Below are 18,647 nucleotides of genomic sequence, written 5' to 3' on the forward strand. Positions count from 1 at the left end.
TACAAAAGACCTGACCTGCAGATCACACCTAACCATTCACACTGTGTGATAGTTGTAAACGAGTGCCACTGTCATATAAGAGGTGTCTTTCATTTCCAAACTCCCATGGAAATACATCTGGCCATGGGGGTGGGGGGGAAATATTACCTTACTTGAAAACAGTTGAAGGTTGGTGACAGGAAGAGCATCTGAAAAACAGCTTCAACAAATTCTGCCCAACCCAGGCAAGCATGGAAAAGTGAATATTAAATAATGATGATGATGGTGACGACAATGATGACAGCAATGACAGTGAAGATGGCATAGCAAAATCTACAGCCACAAATGCATATATTATATATTCTATATTCTCTAATAATAGTTTTAAATTGTGGCACAGTGCTAGTGGGGTTTTGACGGGGTGGGGGGAGGTGTGCGGGGTGATGAAAGGGGCTGTCAATTACATTGACCCTAGTACTTCACTGGTACTTATTTCATCGACCCTGAAAGGAGAAAAGGCCAAGTTGACCTTGGCCAGATTTGAACTCAGAAGGTAAACTCGGATGAAACGCTGCTAAGCATGTTATCCAGTAGGTATGTGATTCTGCCATCTGACCGCTTTAGTCTTTTCTAATAATGGTTTCAAATTTTTGCATGGCGCCAGCAGCTTGGTAGGGAGGGTGCAGTAATATACATTCACCCCAGTGTGTGACTGGTACTTATTTTATCAACCCTGAAAGGATGAAAGGCAGATTCAACTTCAGCCGAATTTGAACTCAGATGATACAGATAAACAAAATGATGATCATCATCATTGTTCGACCGTGGTCGAGACAATGGAATTTACCATGCTATGCCAGACTTCACGGTCCATCATAGCATTACGGAGGTCCTGTTGCTGGATGCCTGTATCCCTGGAGATTACATCAGGGTAGGAGAGTGTGCGTCCTCTGGTATTGTGAGTAGATGGCTTCCAGAGGAGAAGAGTAGAAATTGCCTCGTTTTCAGCTCTACAACAATGTCCAGCAAACTGGACTTCCTACCTTTCACAAGAGATGACACAGGTGGTAGTTTCCCATATATTTGCATTTCTAACTAGAAAGAGTATGGCCTGGTCAGCCTGTAATGATATGCATAAGATCTGGTCATCAAATCTAAGTAGAGACGTCAAACTTAAAATCTTCAAAGCCACAGTCAAACCAATTCTACTATATGGCTCAGAAACCTGGATGTTATCAAAGAAGCTTGAGAGGCGGTAGGAGAGGAACCTACACTCGCCTCCTTATGAGAGCTCAAAATCTCTCGTGGAAGTGTCATCCAACCAAAATGCAAATATATGGGAAACTACCACCTGTGTCATCTAACAAAATGATGTTGAGCATTTTGTCCAGCATGCTAACAGTTCAGCCATTTCACTGCTTTAATGTCTTCTCTAATAATTAAAACGGACTAATTTCCTAGTTACAAGACCAGTGATTGTACGACACTGTATTTTCTATTTGTTACAATTTAGATAAACTGTTGCTTTGCCTGGTGATGAGTACCTACCACTGAGGAGACCCCATACATATCAAAACCATGGGTAATGGTGGTCTTGAAGCTAAGGCAGCAAGAGTTATCTCCCACTTGAAATAAATATCATTTGCGAGAAGTGCACTAAATAAACCAGCTGGAGGAGATGTATACCTGGGGTTAAATGGCAATATTGTTATCTCTTAAAGTGGCCATAAGCAACGATTATATTGTCTTCTATAAAATATTATAATGTCTTCCATACTAATTAAATATATTCTTTTCCGAAATATTTTTCTCATATTAATCTTATTTCTGTTTATTATTTATAATTGCTTCAATGCTGAGTTAAGATTTGTTTTTCTTTGCTCCATTGTCATATAACAGTGACGTAAATTCGAAAAAGTGTGAATAAGAAACAACTTGACCCTGTGCCATCTTTTTTTATTTATTTTGGTGAGGCTGAAGATTTGTTGTTTTTAGGAAATATTCTCAACTAAATGTTGTTTTAGCGAGTGCTCTTATAATTTTCGTAGACACATGGAAAAGTTTAGCCAGAATACACTAGAATACACAGATATTTCATACTTTCACTGCCTGACTGACCTTAATTGTGCACAATTGCAACAATAAAAGCTACGGTCATCATAAATAATGCTTATTTCCTGTGCCAGCTTTTCTTTTAAGAATTTAAAATTTTCACATAGTTTAGGAGTTTATTTGATGACTAATGCAGATATATAAAGCTGAAGTTGTCTGTGTGTGGCAGGTTTGGTAGGCTTCAACAAACGCTATCTCCTCCAAGACCCTGCAGCGCAAGTTGACCAAAATTGAGAGTATGATAGAAGAAGGCTTGCTCTTCATTCCATATAAGAAAAAATTCAAATCAGACCATGTTAAGATGAAAAATTATTTACATCAAAAAGGTGCTTTTTTCCTATGAAAATTCCTATTTCTTACAATTTTTTGACTGCTGTATTGCCATTTTTTGGTGTATTTCAACCAGAAAAATGTTCACTTAAAGAGAATAACAAGCTACATAATACAAAATTTTTACTTTTCAAAAATTCCAATTCTAAAGGGTCGAAAAGAAAACAAACCCGAGCAACACCAGGCAATACTGCTGATACAGATATATTTTCTGGTGCTCTAGATCAGGGGGTGTATAGCACGTCATAAGTTCTGTGAAAGTGTGTGACCTAGTGGTTAGGATGTTGCACTCGCAACTGTGGGATCGTGATTTCAATTCCCACACTGCCTGTGCATTGTGTTCTTGAGCAAAATCCCTTCATTTCACATTGCTCCAATCCACTCAGCTGTAAATGGTTAACCCTGTGATTAACTGGCTTACACGGGTGAGATGGTGACTCAGGAAAATCACCCAAATGGAGGTCTCACAAGCCATGTTACACAATTCAGCAATAGAAAGGGTGAATAATACAACTCTTACTATGAATCCTGATTGATTGGGATTGATGGGGATTGGTTGTTTAATCTTGTTGAAGGATGAATGAATGATTAAGCTCGGTAATTTAAAAAAAAAAAAATGATGTAATTTTTTTAGCAGGAGTGGCTGTGTGGTAAGTAGCTTGCTTACCAACCACATGGTTCCCGGCAAGTGTTTTCAACTATAGCCTCGGGCCGACCAAAGCCTTGTGAGTGGATTTGGTAGACGGAAACTGAAAAAAGCCCGTTGTATATATATGTGTGGGTGTGTGTTTGTGTGTCTGAGTTTGTCCCCCCACCATCGCTTGACAACCGACGTTGGTGTGTTCACGTCCTCGTAACTTAGCGGTTTGGCAAAAGAGACCAATGGAATAAGTACTAGGCTTACAAAGAATAAGTACTGGGGTTGATTTGTTCGACTAAAGGTGGTGCTCCAGCAGGGCCACAGTCAATGGGTACTGGCATTGGCCACGTTCAGATGGTGCAAATGACTGAACCAAGTAAAAGAATAAAAGGAATAAAAGAATTAAAATCATGTTTAGTCTGCCTCCTTCTTTTGGGTACATTATATTCAGAACCATCCTTTGTTCTGTTTCTCTTCAGTTATAGAGGCCATTTTAAGGCCTCGGCTTTGCAAATTACAATGTAATTATTAGTGATGGTGCCAAAAACGGAAAAAAAAAACCCCCATAAAAATCACCAAGTTCTCTCTGTAATGGAGTTGATGCTGTAGAAACAATTCCAAAGTAGACATCAGTCCATGATGCAGTCGTTCGGACTCGTGCGATCCTGTCAAATGGACCAACCCATGTCAACATGGAAGCCAGATATTAAATGACAGTGATGAATTACGTCATCTCATATTTCCTCTCCTTTCAAGATGTTATGCTATACTTTGATAGAGATTTGACTGCCATTTCTGTTCACTCAAACAACCCCATATAAGTACCCCCTTTTATCTTGGTCTAGAGTACCCTGTATTCAGCTCATGATCACAAGGTCATGAGTTCAATTTCCAGTGATGCATTATATCCTTGAGCAAGACACTTATATTACTCCGGTTCATTTAACTGGTAAAAATGAATTGTACCTGTAATTCAAACGGGGCCAGCCTTGTCACACTCTGTGTCACATTCAATCTTCCTGAGAACTACATTAAAGGTACACGTGTCTGTGGAGCACTCAGCCACTTGCATGTTAATTTCATGAGCAGGCTGTTTATGAAATTAATATTTATCTGTTTAATTATCATCAATGTTGTTGTCACCAAAGACTGAATCTTTGGATTTGCTTCTGCCACAATCCATGCAGTAATCTCTTTTAATCCCCCTTCAGGCATTCTTTTAGTTGTAGCTTAAACCTCGGAGCACTATAAACAGAAAATTGAAAATAAAAAAGAAAATTAATAAAAAGTATAATCATAATCATCATCATCATTATCATCATTGTCATCATCATCATCATTTAACATCCGTTTTCCATGCTGGCATGGGTTGGATGGTTTGATAGGTCTGGAGAACCAACGGCTGCATCAAGCTCCCATCTGATCTAGCAATGCTTCTACAGCTGCATGCCCTTCCTAATGCCGACCACTCTGAGAGTGTAGTGGGTGCTTTTTATGTGCCACCAGCACAGGAGCCAGTCAGGTGGTCCTGGCATTGATCACGTTCAGATAGTGCTTTTTATGTGCCACCAGCACGGAAGCCAGTCAATGGGTACTGGCATTGGCCACGTTTGGATGGTGCTTTTTATGTGCCACCAGCATGGGAGCCAGTCAGTGGATACTGGCATTGGCCATGTTCGAATGGTGCTTTTTATGTGCCACTGGCACAGGAGCCAGTCAGTGTGCTAGAATGTAAAAAAACAAAACAATGAAAAATTTTATGTATGAAGGGTTTGAACCATTTCATTGAACCCTCCTGACAGCAAATTGATAGTCTGTAGGTTGTTGGATAGATTACCCCTAGGTATTTGTTTTGACTCTGTGTTTTGAGTTCAAATTCTGTTGAGGTTAACTTTGACTTTAATTATTTGGGAGGATAGGCATAGGAGTGGCTGTGTGGTAAGTAGCTTGCTTACCAACCACATGGTTCCGGGTTCAGTCCCACTGTGTGGCACCTTGGGCAAGTGTCTTCTACTATAACCTGAAGCCGACCAAATCCTTGTGAGTGGATTTGGTAGATGGAAACTGAAAGAAGGCCATCGTATATATGTATATATATGTGTGTGTGTGTGTATATATTTGTGTGTCTGTGTTTGACCCCCAACATTGCTTGACAACCAATGCTGGTGTGTTTACATCCTCGTATATATTAGCAGTTCAGCAAAAGAGACTGATAGAATAAGTACTAGGCTTACAAAGAATAAGTCCTGGGGTTGATTTGCTCGACTAAAGGTGGTGCTCCAGCATGGCCACAGTCAAATGACTGAAACAAGTAAAAGAGTAAAGAGAGTAGGAGTGAATTGATAAAAAGAACAAACAAGAAAAAAAACAAAAAGAAAACAACCTAAGTCTGTAGATTGGTGGAATTATAAGAATATCAGACCTGATGTCTTCTGGTATTTCTTCCAGTGCTGTGTGTTTTGAGTTCAAATCCAGTTATGGCCCTCTTAGATGGTACACTTAATCTCAACTATTACTTTGCAGGTTAGGTGCCTTTAATGGAACCAACTGTGTTGCAAGCATTCAGGCCTGGTCTTCACTTTGAATATACTCTCTTCTTCCTTCTGTCTCTCTCCCAACAGTCTTGGAGGACTTGTAAAACGGTCAAGGGCGCTGCCTTCTCTCCTGACTCAAAGATTGCAAAAAAAAAAAAAGAAAAATCTGAACGAAAGAAATGGTTGGAAATAATGGAAGTCTTAGTAGTAATAATTCTACGTCTAACGATAACGATGTGAAGAAACCTCATAGCTTCTGTGTGTGTTTGTTATCTTTTTTTTTCAAAGTCCTACCTGCTCCATGAGTTGTATTGTGTGTAGTGCTGTCGTTAGGTTAATGTACAGAATCTTTTAGCCGAAGGATCAATAAAAACTGGAACTACAAAGTACACCATTCACTATGATATCTACAAGCTGTTCTGCAACAGATTCAACTTTCGGACTTCTACAGAATCAATTACTGAACATGAAAAGGTTCTTGGCAGATTATTCAACTTCAGTAATCCTTTTGAATGATTGGGTTTGGTTTTTAAAGAATATCAAACTAAAATTCCTTCAACAGCAGCTTATTGTGTCGTTTACCACCACATAAACCATGTTAGATTCACATTATATTAACGCCGCAATTCCTGGCCTCTCTATACACACACTGTGGCTCTCTGCTTCCTTGCTAGCTTTTTTTTTTTTTTTTCTCTAAGACATTGCAGATAATACTCCGATCTAATCTCTCTGTGATTATCTCCTCCTTGTATTACAGTTTGACTTAGCTGTTAGATATCAATAAAGTTTCCATATGTGAGACTGCTTCTTATTTCCAAGTAGCCTAACTTGATTCACTGGAAAATGGGAAAGAAAAGTGCTGAGAAAAATTTCAGTAAAATATCGGTTAAAAGTTACAGATGTTTATTTAGAAAATTCTTGCGTCGCAGTTACACAGATCAGTCTGTGAATAAAATCTACATTTAATGTAATTAATTGCTTTGATATTACATTTCAGTAGAGACAGCATGAAATTAAATGATACTTGTTGATAGGTTTGGTCCAGTCTGAGCAGTTTTCAATGAGTAAATATGGAAAATGACTTATTTCGTTTTTACGGCTTCAACTAATTTGATAAAACAAACCTAGAGATAATTTGATAGGAATGTAAACTTGAAGAATGTTGTGGTTTTCATATGAGGAATCTGGATGAGTATAGCACCGCATATATACAAGGCTGCAGTCTCACACATACACATATGCTTGTACATGCACACACACACACTCACACACACATATATACACACACATACACATGTACACACATGCAGACACTGAAGTAATGATTTTAATGGGAAATTGTCAGATATGGAAAAAGACAATGGTATTTGAAATTTCTTGGCTGTGTGGTTCATAAACTCATTTTGGTTTTAGGTTCAATCCCATTGTATGACACCTTGGACATGTGACTTCTACTAAAACTTGGGGGCCAACAAATGCTTGTGAATGAATTTGGTAGACAGAAACTAAGTGGAAGCCCATCATGTGCCACCTCGACTGTCTTCTATGCTGGCGGCACAAAAACCACCAACCAATCGTGGTCGTTACCATCCCCCTCTGGCCCCTGTGCCGGTGGCATGTAAAAAGCACCTAATACTTTCAGAGTGGTTGGCATTAGGAAGGGTATCCAGCTGTAGAAACACTGCCAGATCAGACTGGAGCTGGTGCAGCCTCCTGGTTTTGCAGACCCCAGTCAAACTGTCCTACCCATGCCAGTATGGAAAACGGATGTTAAACGATGATGATGATGATCTTTGTAATAATATATATATATATTCATAATACTAATTAATAGCTTAAAGCTCATAAGCATTCACCATGTGTTGGCTATAGACAATCGTCTAATATTAAGGCGTATAAGCCCTCAATGGAAAAAAAGTGGGTATTGGTACATGTGGGAATTGAACCCACACCTCTCACATTTGTGATAAGTGTGCCAACCATTTACACCAACCTGCATGACTTCTGAAACACTATCTTTGTTGAAGGTATGTTTTACCATGGCTACACAGGTCCTATGTAATACTTCTTGTCACTAATCAGTATGGACTATCATCACCTCCACCATTAGATAATGTGCATTCGGTCTTTCTTGATCTCCCTCTTTTGCAGTTTTCACTAACCTGAAATAATTGGCTTTTGCATGCAACAGTTATCCTCCATGTGCATCACATGCCTCTACGAGCAGCACCTCCTCTCTAATACACCACACCTGATTTTGATTATATCCAGCCTTTCTCTTAGCTTGTTATCCCAGCGTTCACACACACTAATCTTATATATCCATTAGAGCATGATGGCTTCATTTCTTTCTAACCTTTGCAAGTCTTCTGTGTTTAGAACCCGTGTTTTTCTACCATGCAACATCGCAATTCTAACACAAACCACAAACAATCTGCCCTTCACTCTGAGAAAAAGGATTTGTCTTGCCTCTCTGAACTTTTCCAGACTTTCCTAGGTTCAGCCGTTATACTTTCTAAATACTGTAAATCCTTGAGTTTAATCCGCATTTTTTCCCAAAAATTTAACAGTCAAAATCCCTTGTGCGTACTATATACGAGGTTAAAAATGAAAAATATTTTCTAAGCAATGTCCGAGACTCTATTTGCTGTCCGGCAATGTTTATTCAGATGCATTTTGTAATGTTGGATGTGAAAATACCTTAAGCTAAGCCTGAAAGCAATGAAGTCATAAAAGTATCATACATAACTTGCATTAAGCAACATTTATTAAACGTTATTACTGTTATTTCTTTATTTTCTGCAAGCAAAATGCACAAAAAAGCTACACGGTTGCATTATGTTATATATGCAATAATAATAAAGGATGTTACTGTATACATTTTTACAAACCAAGGACGTTACATAGACCTCCTTGACTCAAGTTAGAGAAGGGGTGTGTATTATACACAAGGTTTACGTTTTTCAGACGTACAGCCCCCTAAAAATTCCCTGCATATTGTACTCAAGGGCGGACTATACTTGAGGATTTACGGTACCCACTTACCCCACTAATGAAGCCTCTTAGGTTACAGAAACTATGAATTACTTGTAGTGAGCCATCTGGGCCAATCTCTTTCTGCTCTGCTCATATTGAGTACTGGAGTAGATTCATTTGACTAAAGATTCTTCAATGCAGTGCCCCAGCACATCCATAGCCTAGTGACTGAAAGAAGTAAAGAGATAAGAAACATATATACACACATGCATACATGTGTGTATATATCACTGTGATCACCGTGAATGACCAGGCTATCAGATGTTGCTACACATCGCTGATCACAATGCACTTTGCATTGTTTTAGCCTTCAAATGATGCCACCCCGCTGGCTAAGCGAGTAGGCCAACAGAAGAAAGAGTAAGAGAAAGTTGTGGTGAAAGAGTACAGCACCACCCCTACCGGAGCCTCGTGGAGCTTTAGGTGTTTTCGCTTAATAAACACTCACAACTCTGGGAATTGAAACCTCAATCCTACGACTGCAAGTTCACTGTCCTAACCACTGGGCCATTATACATATATATATATATATATATAGCTTTATATATATATAATTATATGTATGTATATATATAAAGAAGCATTGGTTTTTGAACAAACATTAAATTTGGGTCAACGACCTTACATACAACAACATTTAATTATATATAAAGAAAACACCATGGTTCTCAACCACATAAAAAATAATACATATGGCCTATCAAAAAGTTAAATATAAACAGCTAAAAATTCAAAAACCACCCAAAAACCTAATATGAAATAAGTTAAGGTAAAAATAAGATAAAATAAGATAAAATAAATGTCCACAGACTAAAAAAATTTTTTTAGACGATTAAAATATTTTTTAAAAACTTAAAAAAATTTTTTTATTTAAATATTTGAAAAAATATTTGAAACAAGTCTTTTACTTCGCTCATACAAGTACGTTCAAAGTTCATAAGTAAACAGACTTCCACAGGTCAAATTCAACCTTCACATATATCTATGGCCATTTTGGGAGCTCACCACTACAGTTTATTTACATTAAAGTGCATCATGGCGATGACCTCCTCATCAGGATAAATAGGAAACAGGACACATACACAGATCAATTTTTTTATGACCCAAATTTTATGTTTGTTCTATAACCAATGCTTCTTTATCTTTGTCTCATTTATATTTGAGCACTTCTTTTGCAGTCCTATAAACCCTTTTGTTTCTATAAAAAGAGACAAATATTATAATATTATTTCTTGTTGGATATATATGATCACCGCAAACACCATGATGTTGACTGGATGTTTGATTTTTATCACTCTCAGGTTGCACTGTCTTCAGATTGGCACCCAAACACTCTGAAATGTTCATATTGGAACTTCTGGCATGAATGCCAAGTAATACAGCCTGTTCTTTCCAAATTTCTGGCAGAGTAAATTGCATTATGGTGGTATTTTTCTCACAGACAGTGCTCAATTGACCCTACAATACTGTGTAGTTAACAAAATCAAAAGCAAACAATATACATGTGTGAAATTAAAAATATAAAATGCTAACAGTTTACCCATTACAGCCTGTGTGTGTGTGTGTGTGTGTGTGTGTGTGTGTGTGTGTGTATGAATGTATGAAATGGTGGATTAGTATGTTATTTCCCTTGATGTTTAGAAATCAAATTCCACCAATACTGATTGTCGTTATCTGTCTCTGTTCTTTTGGCGTCAATAAAAATTAGTTCCCGTTAATAACTGGTACAAACTTCTTGTTCAAACTTTCATTTTTGGCCTCTATGATTAAAAACTTATATCTCTTCTTCATATATTGCTTTATAAATGCTGAAATATTTTATCTTCCTTAACACTTCACCATAGTCTAAATGCCGTCACTTGTCTCTCGTTATCTTTATCCGTTTGTTTGTATGTATTTTTTTTTTGTTTGGTTTTGTTACATAGAATTGTCTTTGTTCTTAGTGATTATACTTCTTGAGAATACTAGCTTCTTTTGCCAACCACAAAGCTAAAAGATTATGAGATTATGTGAAGTGTCAGTTAAACGAATTCCTCAGTGGTTTCAGTAAGAAATCGGTAAAAATTATTTACAAAGGAGTCTCCAGTGTATATACATTTAAACTTTTCGATGCCAAACACAAAAGTTTAAAATCTGAAACGTATTCGATAAAACTTGGGAGAAATTGTCGAGTGTACTTCACTGAAGATCGTTAAGAGAGAATGTCATTAAAACGAGATTAAAAACACAAAAAATGAAAATAAAATTAGAAACCCAAATCCACTTTTTATTATAACATGTGGTACTTCAAAATGCCTTTGAAGCAGGATAACGTTTGATCAAGTTGCACAGACACATGTGCATGTGTAAAATACGCTTCAGATTGTTGTTTATGCTGTTGTATTTCAGTGTTGGGTGGTGGTCGTGGTTGGTTGTAGTGGTGGTGGCGGTGGTGTGCCAGGATGGCATTTAACTAGTAAGGCAATATTCATAGATAGAAATTGTTTATTGTAGTAGTAGTAGTAGTGGTGGTGGTGGTAGTGGTGGTAATGGTGATGGTGGTGGTAGGAGTAGTGTTGATATTAGAAGTAGTTGTGGTAGTAATAATGGCGGTGTTGGTTGTGGGGCAGGATGTTGTTGTAGTAGTGATAATTATGGTGGTGGTAGTGATGGTAGTAATAGTGGTGATGCTAGAAGTAGTAGTAGTTGTAGTAATAGTATTGGTGATGGTGGTAGTAGTTGTAGTAGTAATGTTAGTAGTTGCGTTGCTGGTGGTAGCAGTGGTATTGGTGATGGTAGTATCAGTAGTGGTGGTTGTAGTGGTGGCAGTGGTGGTGGTTGTAGTGATAGTGATGGTTGGAGTGGTGTGGTGGTGGTGGTGGGGGTTGTAGTGATGGCGATGGTTGTTGTGGTGATGGTGGTAGCAGTGGTGGTGGTGGTTGTATTGGTGGCAGTGGTGGTTGTAGTGATGGTGATGGTTGTAGTGGTGGTGGTAGTGGCAATGGTATTGGTGGTAGTAGCAGTGATAATGGTGGTGGTGGTAGTAGTAGTAGTAGTAGTAGTAGTAGTAGAAGCAGCAGCAGCAGTAGTAGTAGTAGTAGTAGTTGTAGTGGTAGTTGTGTTGGTGAGTTCTACAGTATGGCAGTGGTGATAGTTGTGGTGGCTGACTTACCATTTTTGTCCCTTCCATTGTTACCGAGAGAAATCCCTACCTGCCTGTCACGGTCGTTATTTGTTGTTTACTGTTTGTTCCATTTTGGTTACAAACACAAGAACACGAAAAAAAAAAACTAAATAAATAAAAAGGATAGAATAAAAACAAAAACAAAAAGAACTTTTCCAGGGAATCCACTTGAAAAGACATCTTCCTCTTGAAAACCTCTTTATCCATTCCATCTCCAGAGTTCACGTCTTGTTTGTTTGTTTGTTTGTTTGTTATTGTTTTGTTGTTTTTATTTTTAGTTTATAAATTTCAATTGATCCAAATGTTTAGCAAAAAAAAAAACAACAAAAAAAAAACGACAAAGTTCAACAAAGTGATATTGGGTTATGTGTGTGTGTTATTTGTTGTTTGTTTGTAGATTTTTTTTTGTGGTTTCTTTTTTTCTTTTCTTTTCTGCGATTTTTCAAAATTCTATTTTGGTATAAATGCGATCTGGTTTAATTAAGAGTTTAATATCTGTAGATTTTTACCAATGTATTTGGAGACACAAAAGAAAGAATTCTCATATGTCGGAAGAAGAAGAAGAAGAAAGAGAAAGAAAGAAAAAAAACTTAAATTGTCATCATCTTGGATGTTGTTTATCATGTTAAATTTGATTATATGTTATATAATTACATAAAAATACAAAAATATTTAAAAGAAAATTTTAAAAGCCATTTCCATCACACTGTGTGCAATTTAGTTGAATTTTAAATCTAAAATTTTCACAAATTCTTGTTTTTGTTTTTATAGCTTTCATTGGTTTTTTGTTTAATTTCATTTTTTCTGTTTCTTTTCTGGCATTTTTGATGTGATACTTTAGGTCTCCATCCATCTGCTTCTATTAATTTTCCTCTATTTATTAATTTTCGCTGTCATATAATGAAATAATACCACGGTGATAGATCTCCTGTAACCCTGGCATTAAATATAATACGACTTTACCAATGCCATTAGCAGATTCAAATAAGAATCGTCTTAGAGAGAGCATAGCTGTCTTTAATCTTCTCTCATTATATGAGAGAAATGTCAAGATTCTCTGCAATGTAATCTACTTAGCCCTATTTAAACAGAGCCCACCATTTCCTTTCTGGCTTTCTTTTCACCTTATGAATATTTTATACTTCCACATGCCGTCTTTACCATTGTTTAGTAGTTTTGGTATCTTTTAATGACAACATTACATCAGGTCTCGATCTTAGTGATCACTCCGTTATAATAGATACCAATAACTATTGTTATCTGTTATGGATTTTGTTTTGTTTTATTTTATTTTATTTTATGGGTTTTTTTTTCAGTTCTGTTAATTGTTTGTGTTCCTGGCTTTGACTGGGTAAACGAGAATACAGGAGGATCAGTTAATTATGATTTTATTCACCTTATTCTCCCCCACCCCTGTCAGGTTCACACACTTATTGCAGCAGAATGTGGTGAGGCTAGACTTGTTTTGATATTTGTGTGTGTGCACATGTTGGGATGAGTAGTATAGTTCATTGTTTTGACCTTTAGTCACAGCAAGCACTGCCTTAATGAATTCAGATGTTAAAGGGCCAGGAAGCAAAGTTTGTTTTGGTGTTGAAGTTCCTTGTCTGAGTTGACAAATGATGTTCTCTTAAAGGGTCCTTTTAATTACTTCTGGTGGTACAGTGATATGACATAGGAAAATAATGTTTTTGTTTTTTTTGTTTACTTCATTTATAGGTTCTTCTCTTGTTCAGTTAGATGCTAATGGTGGTTAGTGTTTCACTGTTTTGTAATGTTCTGTTTGAATGCTAGGAAGGAAGCTTTGATCTTATGTTTGCATGACACAATTACTTCAGAATGGTCATTAATTATGTGTTCCCTGATGATCTCTAGAGTTTCCTCCAAGCATAAGTTACACACTTGCAATATTCTGTTGTATGGTCTAGTGTATGTTTATTATAACCAGTTGGTTGTATGGTCCACACTTTTCCATTTGAGCCTCCAGACAAGATTAAATACTGATATGCGATACCTTTTGTTTTGGTTGGAAAATGACATAAGATGGTTACTCAGGCAGTTTTTCATGGTGTCTCCAGTTCTCCCAATATACATATATTTTAGAGCACCTGCATTCACTTCACATTTGTAAACTACATTCTTCACCATGCAGTTATTAAATTTGCATTTATTTTCCCCTCTGCAGTTACATACATTATCTTTTCTGGTTCTGTAAGAGGAGTTATCATTAGTACCTACATTCCTTTTTCCCACTGCAACAGGGTTCTTATTTTCCTCAGGTATGGTACTTTTGAACCTGTTATGGAGGAGATTTATCATTCATAATCTCAAGCATTCTCTCATTTAAAATTTTTTGCCTCCTCTACTTTTATCGTATTAAATTTTATATTATTTAATTTATGTATCTAGTATTCTAGATTGCATGATGTCACATATGCTAATTTCACACTATGTCTGTTGATGATTTTGTGACATCTGCTAGATTTAGGGAAGAGCTCATCTAATGCTGTAATGAATTTCTCACCTATTTTAGATTTTATTAGCAAACTGAATTCATTAGACTATGGATGTATGAGCGTGTGGAGATATGTGTGTGTGTGTGTGTATATATATATATATACATATATATATATATATATATATATATATATGTATGTATATGTGTGTGTGTGTGTGTGTGTATATATATATATATATATATATATGAAATATATATAATATATATATATATAAACACATACATATATATCTACACATATATTATACATATATATATACATACACACACACACCTATACATATATATATATATATATATATATATATATATATATATATAAACACATACATATATATCTACACATATATTTATACATATATATATATACATACACACACACACCTATACATATATATATATATATACACACATATATATCTACACACACACACACACACACACACAGACACACACACACACGTCTCCACAAGCTCACTACCGTAGTCAAATGAATTCAGTTGGTGTTGTTAATAAGTTGTTGCTGTTCGTCCTATGTCTATAGATCTGAAGAGACAGAAGTGAGTGCTAATGCAGACTGTTGCATTGTGGGACCTCCTGTAGTTTGGAAACTGTTTCACATCAATTTCATCCACTTTCGCTGTTTTATTTTCTGTCATGCATTTTATGAACAATAACCCCATTGTCTTATCAGTTTCCCATTGGGCCGATCGCTGCTTTACTGCTTACCTGATGGTGTTGGTCATAAAGAAATGTCTGTGTGTCCCTAGGGCTATAAGTAATATAAAGTACATTTGTTCAAGGCACTTAGTTTGTTGCTTTTATTATCTGTGTGTCCATCTTTTATTGTTTTTTCCTTACATACACACACACACACACACTCCTGTACATATGCAAATGCACATGTGTGTGTATGTGTGTGCATGCTAGTGTGCAACCGGTTATCTAGACATGCTTTTTTTCCTCACCAACCTAAGACTTGTGAGTGGATGTGAAGACGGAAACTGAAAGAAGACCATCATATATTTGTGTGTGTGTGTGTCTTTGTGTCTGTGTTTGTCCCCCACCACCACTTGACAACCGGTGTTGGTGTGTTTTCATCTCTATAACTTAGCAGTTCAGCAAAATAGACTGATAAAATAAGTACTGGGCTTAAAAACGTAAGTCCTAGTGTTGATTTGTTCCACTAAAGCTTTTCCAGGTGGCGCCCCAGCATGATCGCAGTCCAGTGACTAAAGCAAGTAAAAGAGAAAAGACAGTTCGCCTATTAACAGTGTGTGTACATTAAGTATGATTCATAGATAGTTATTTGATAACATATTACACACCAGTTTAGCCCTGGGTCAACCCTAAGTAAACAGCCTTATCATCAACGGTATTCTTTATAGAATTATATATAGGTGCAGGAGTGGCTGTGTGATAAGTAGCTTGCTTACCAGCCACATGGTTCTGGGTTCAGTCCCACTGCATGGCACCTTGGGCAAGTGTCTTCTACTATAGCCTCGGGCCGCCCAAAGCCTTGTGAGTGGATTTGATAGACGGAATCTAAAAGAAGCCTGTCGTATATATGTGTATGTATATATATATATATATATATATATATATATACGTATGTATGTATGTGTGTGTATATGTTTGTGTGTCTGTGTTTGTCCCCCAACATTGCTTGACAACCGATGTTGGTGTGTTTACCGTCCCCGTAACTTAGCAGTTCAGCAAAAGAGACCAATAGAATAAGTATTGGGCTTACAAAGAATAAGTCCTTGGGTTGAGTTTTTGACTAAAGGCGGCCACAGTCAAATGGCTGAAACATGTAAAAGAGTATGTGTTTTTTCTTCCTTGTTTAAAACAACAGTTGGGTACGTGAAATCAGGAAAATTTGATTGCCATTTCTCACAGGTTGAACAGTCATGTAGAGGACCCCTCATTAGTGTGGGTCATTATATGTTTGTTGACTATATAATGATTTCTACCCACAAGTTGATTACCTGGCAATTTATTCCTTTGTAAAGAAACTATTAAATATTTATGCTTTGTTTTATTATTTTTTTTTTATTCTTCCCTAGTTTTGATTTACCTTTATTAATACTTAATCACTAATTTTGATCTGTTTTTAATTGATCTGAAAATTCTGCAATAATTGATCTATTGATGTTTTTTTTTAAAATCATTCAATAATGACTTGAGTTAGAATCTTGTTTAGTTCCTTTGTTGCCAGCCTCGCCTGGCCCCCGTGCCGGTGGCACGTAAAAGCACCATCCGTTCATGGCCGTTGCCAGCCTCACCTGGCCCCCGTGCCGGTGGCACGTAAAAAGCACCATCCGTCGGTGGCCGTTTTCCAGCTCCGTCTGGCACCTGTGCAGGTGGCACCTAAAAAGCACCCACTACACTCACAGAGTGGTTGGCGTTAGGAAGGGCATCCAGCCGTAGAAACACTGCCAGATCAGACTGGGCCTGATGCAGCCTTCTGGCTTCACAGACCCCAGTTGAACCGTCCAACCCATGCTAGCATGGAAAGCGGACGCTAAATGATGATGATGATGATGATGATGATGTTATTCCAATGTGGCAGAGAAGAGTTTGTGACATCTCAAGTAATCCTGCTTCTGCCTGGAACATTCTGTCAGTTTGGGTGTTGTAAAGTTAGAATCTGAATGAAGAGTATGGAGGGCTACATCTTGAGAGCATGGGCTTTCTTTTCTTAATCTCCGTGTCAATATGCTGACTAAAAGAGTCAGTGATAATTATATTTCAGGTGCCAGTGCCACATAAAAAGCACCCATGCCAGTGCTGTGTAATGATGATATAATCCAAGGGTTTCCAACCTTATTTTGCTTGTGGACCCCTGAGAGCTATCTTATCATTTGTGGACCCCATATATGCACATGTAAATTTTTGAATTACACTGTGGCCATGCTGGGGCACTGTCTTGAAGAATTGTTAGTTGAATGAATTAACCCAGAAACATTTTTCTTAAGCCTGGTACTTATTCTATCAGTCTCTTTTGTAGAACCACTAAGTTTTGGGGATGTAAACACACATACACCAGTTGTCATGTGGTGGTTGGGAAAAAACACAGACACAAAGATGCACACACACACACACACACACACACACATGTGATGGGCTTCTTTCAGTCTCCATCTACCAAATATGTTCACAAGTCTTGGGTCAGCCTGAATCTATTGTAGAAGACACTGGCGCAAGGTGCTACTCAGTGGGACTGAACCCGGAACCATGTGGTTGGGATGCAAGCTTCTTATCGCACAGCCACACCTGTTGGTGGTTTTCAGGATTCTGGGGTTTATGAGGTCTAAAGCTTTCAGGGAAAAGAATATATGTGAAGAGGGTCAACAGAAAGAACCTGCAGTATCGTAGAGCATTTTTTTCATCCTGGAGGCTTTGAGGATTCAACATCGCTTAAAGTCCGCTTTCCATGCTAGCATGGGTTGGAAGATTTTGACTGAGGGCTGGCGAATCAGATGGCTGCACCAGGCTCCAATCTTGATCTGGCAGAGTTTCTACAGCTGGATGCCCTTCCTAACACCAACGTGTGATTTTTTTTTTCAGCCTATAGCCTATAGTTTCCAAGATTGACAAATTTGTGATTTATTCACTGTTAATTGCACTGTTTCTCACACAAATCTCTTTCGGCACCTCAACTCTCATACCATTTTCTCATCTGGTCAAGAATTTAATGGAAATAAACACCTATATTAATTAATTCAATTGTGCGCTCAGAACTACCGCCGCCCACACCAAACCGTTTTCCAATCGACAATTTCAGTAAACAATCATGTTCAAAATGAATTGGTTTCCTTTACAAGTGGCGCTATTAAAGAAAGGCTCTAGTTTGGCTAATTTGAATGAAAATGTCATTTCGATGTTTGGTATTAAGAAAATGTTATTTGCTAAATTGGTAATAAAATAGTTATGTGTCATTTTGATTTTAGCAAGTGTCTTCAATGAAAGGGCTTAAAATGTCTCTCTCTCTCTCTCTACTTTTCTCTTTCTATCTCTTTCTATTTCCTCTCCCTCTCTCGCTCTCTCTCCCTTTCCTACTTTATACCGTATGCTATTAAAGATTTTTGTAGTCTGTCACTAAAAGACATGGATTCTGTTATAATTATACTTTTCACGGCAAAACATTTTCTTGTTACAGGCTGACAAAATTCAATATATTGCCCGAATCAAAGACATACCAATTAAAGAAGCTCGCAAAGCGGAAATGGCGCTATTCTGTGGCAACATCCAAGATGCAGAAGCTATTTTATTGCAGGCTGGCCTTATTTTCCGCGCCGTTATTCTTAATGTAAAGATGTTCAATTGGGAACG

At 37.3% G+C, this 18,647-nt stretch overlaps 1 protein-coding gene across 1 annotated transcript in view; it reads left to right on the forward strand.

Annotated features, from left to right (window-relative positions):
* LOC115222227 (intraflagellar transport protein 80 homolog) overlaps nucleotides 1-18,647 on the forward strand; it is a 522,946-nt gene that overhangs the window by 359,500 nt on the left and 144,799 nt on the right. The window contains exon 17 of the mRNA XM_029792388.2: nucleotides 18,475-18,647. Coding sequence (XP_029648248.1) covers nucleotides 18,475-18,647 — 173 coding nt within the window. The remainder of the gene's footprint in view (nucleotides 1-18,474) is intronic.

The sequence above is a fragment of the Octopus sinensis genome, linkage group LG19, assembly GCF_006345805.1.
Source record: "Octopus sinensis linkage group LG19, ASM634580v1, whole genome shotgun sequence".
In the NCBI taxonomy this organism is placed as follows: domain Eukaryota; kingdom Metazoa; phylum Mollusca; class Cephalopoda; order Octopoda; family Octopodidae; genus Octopus; species Octopus sinensis.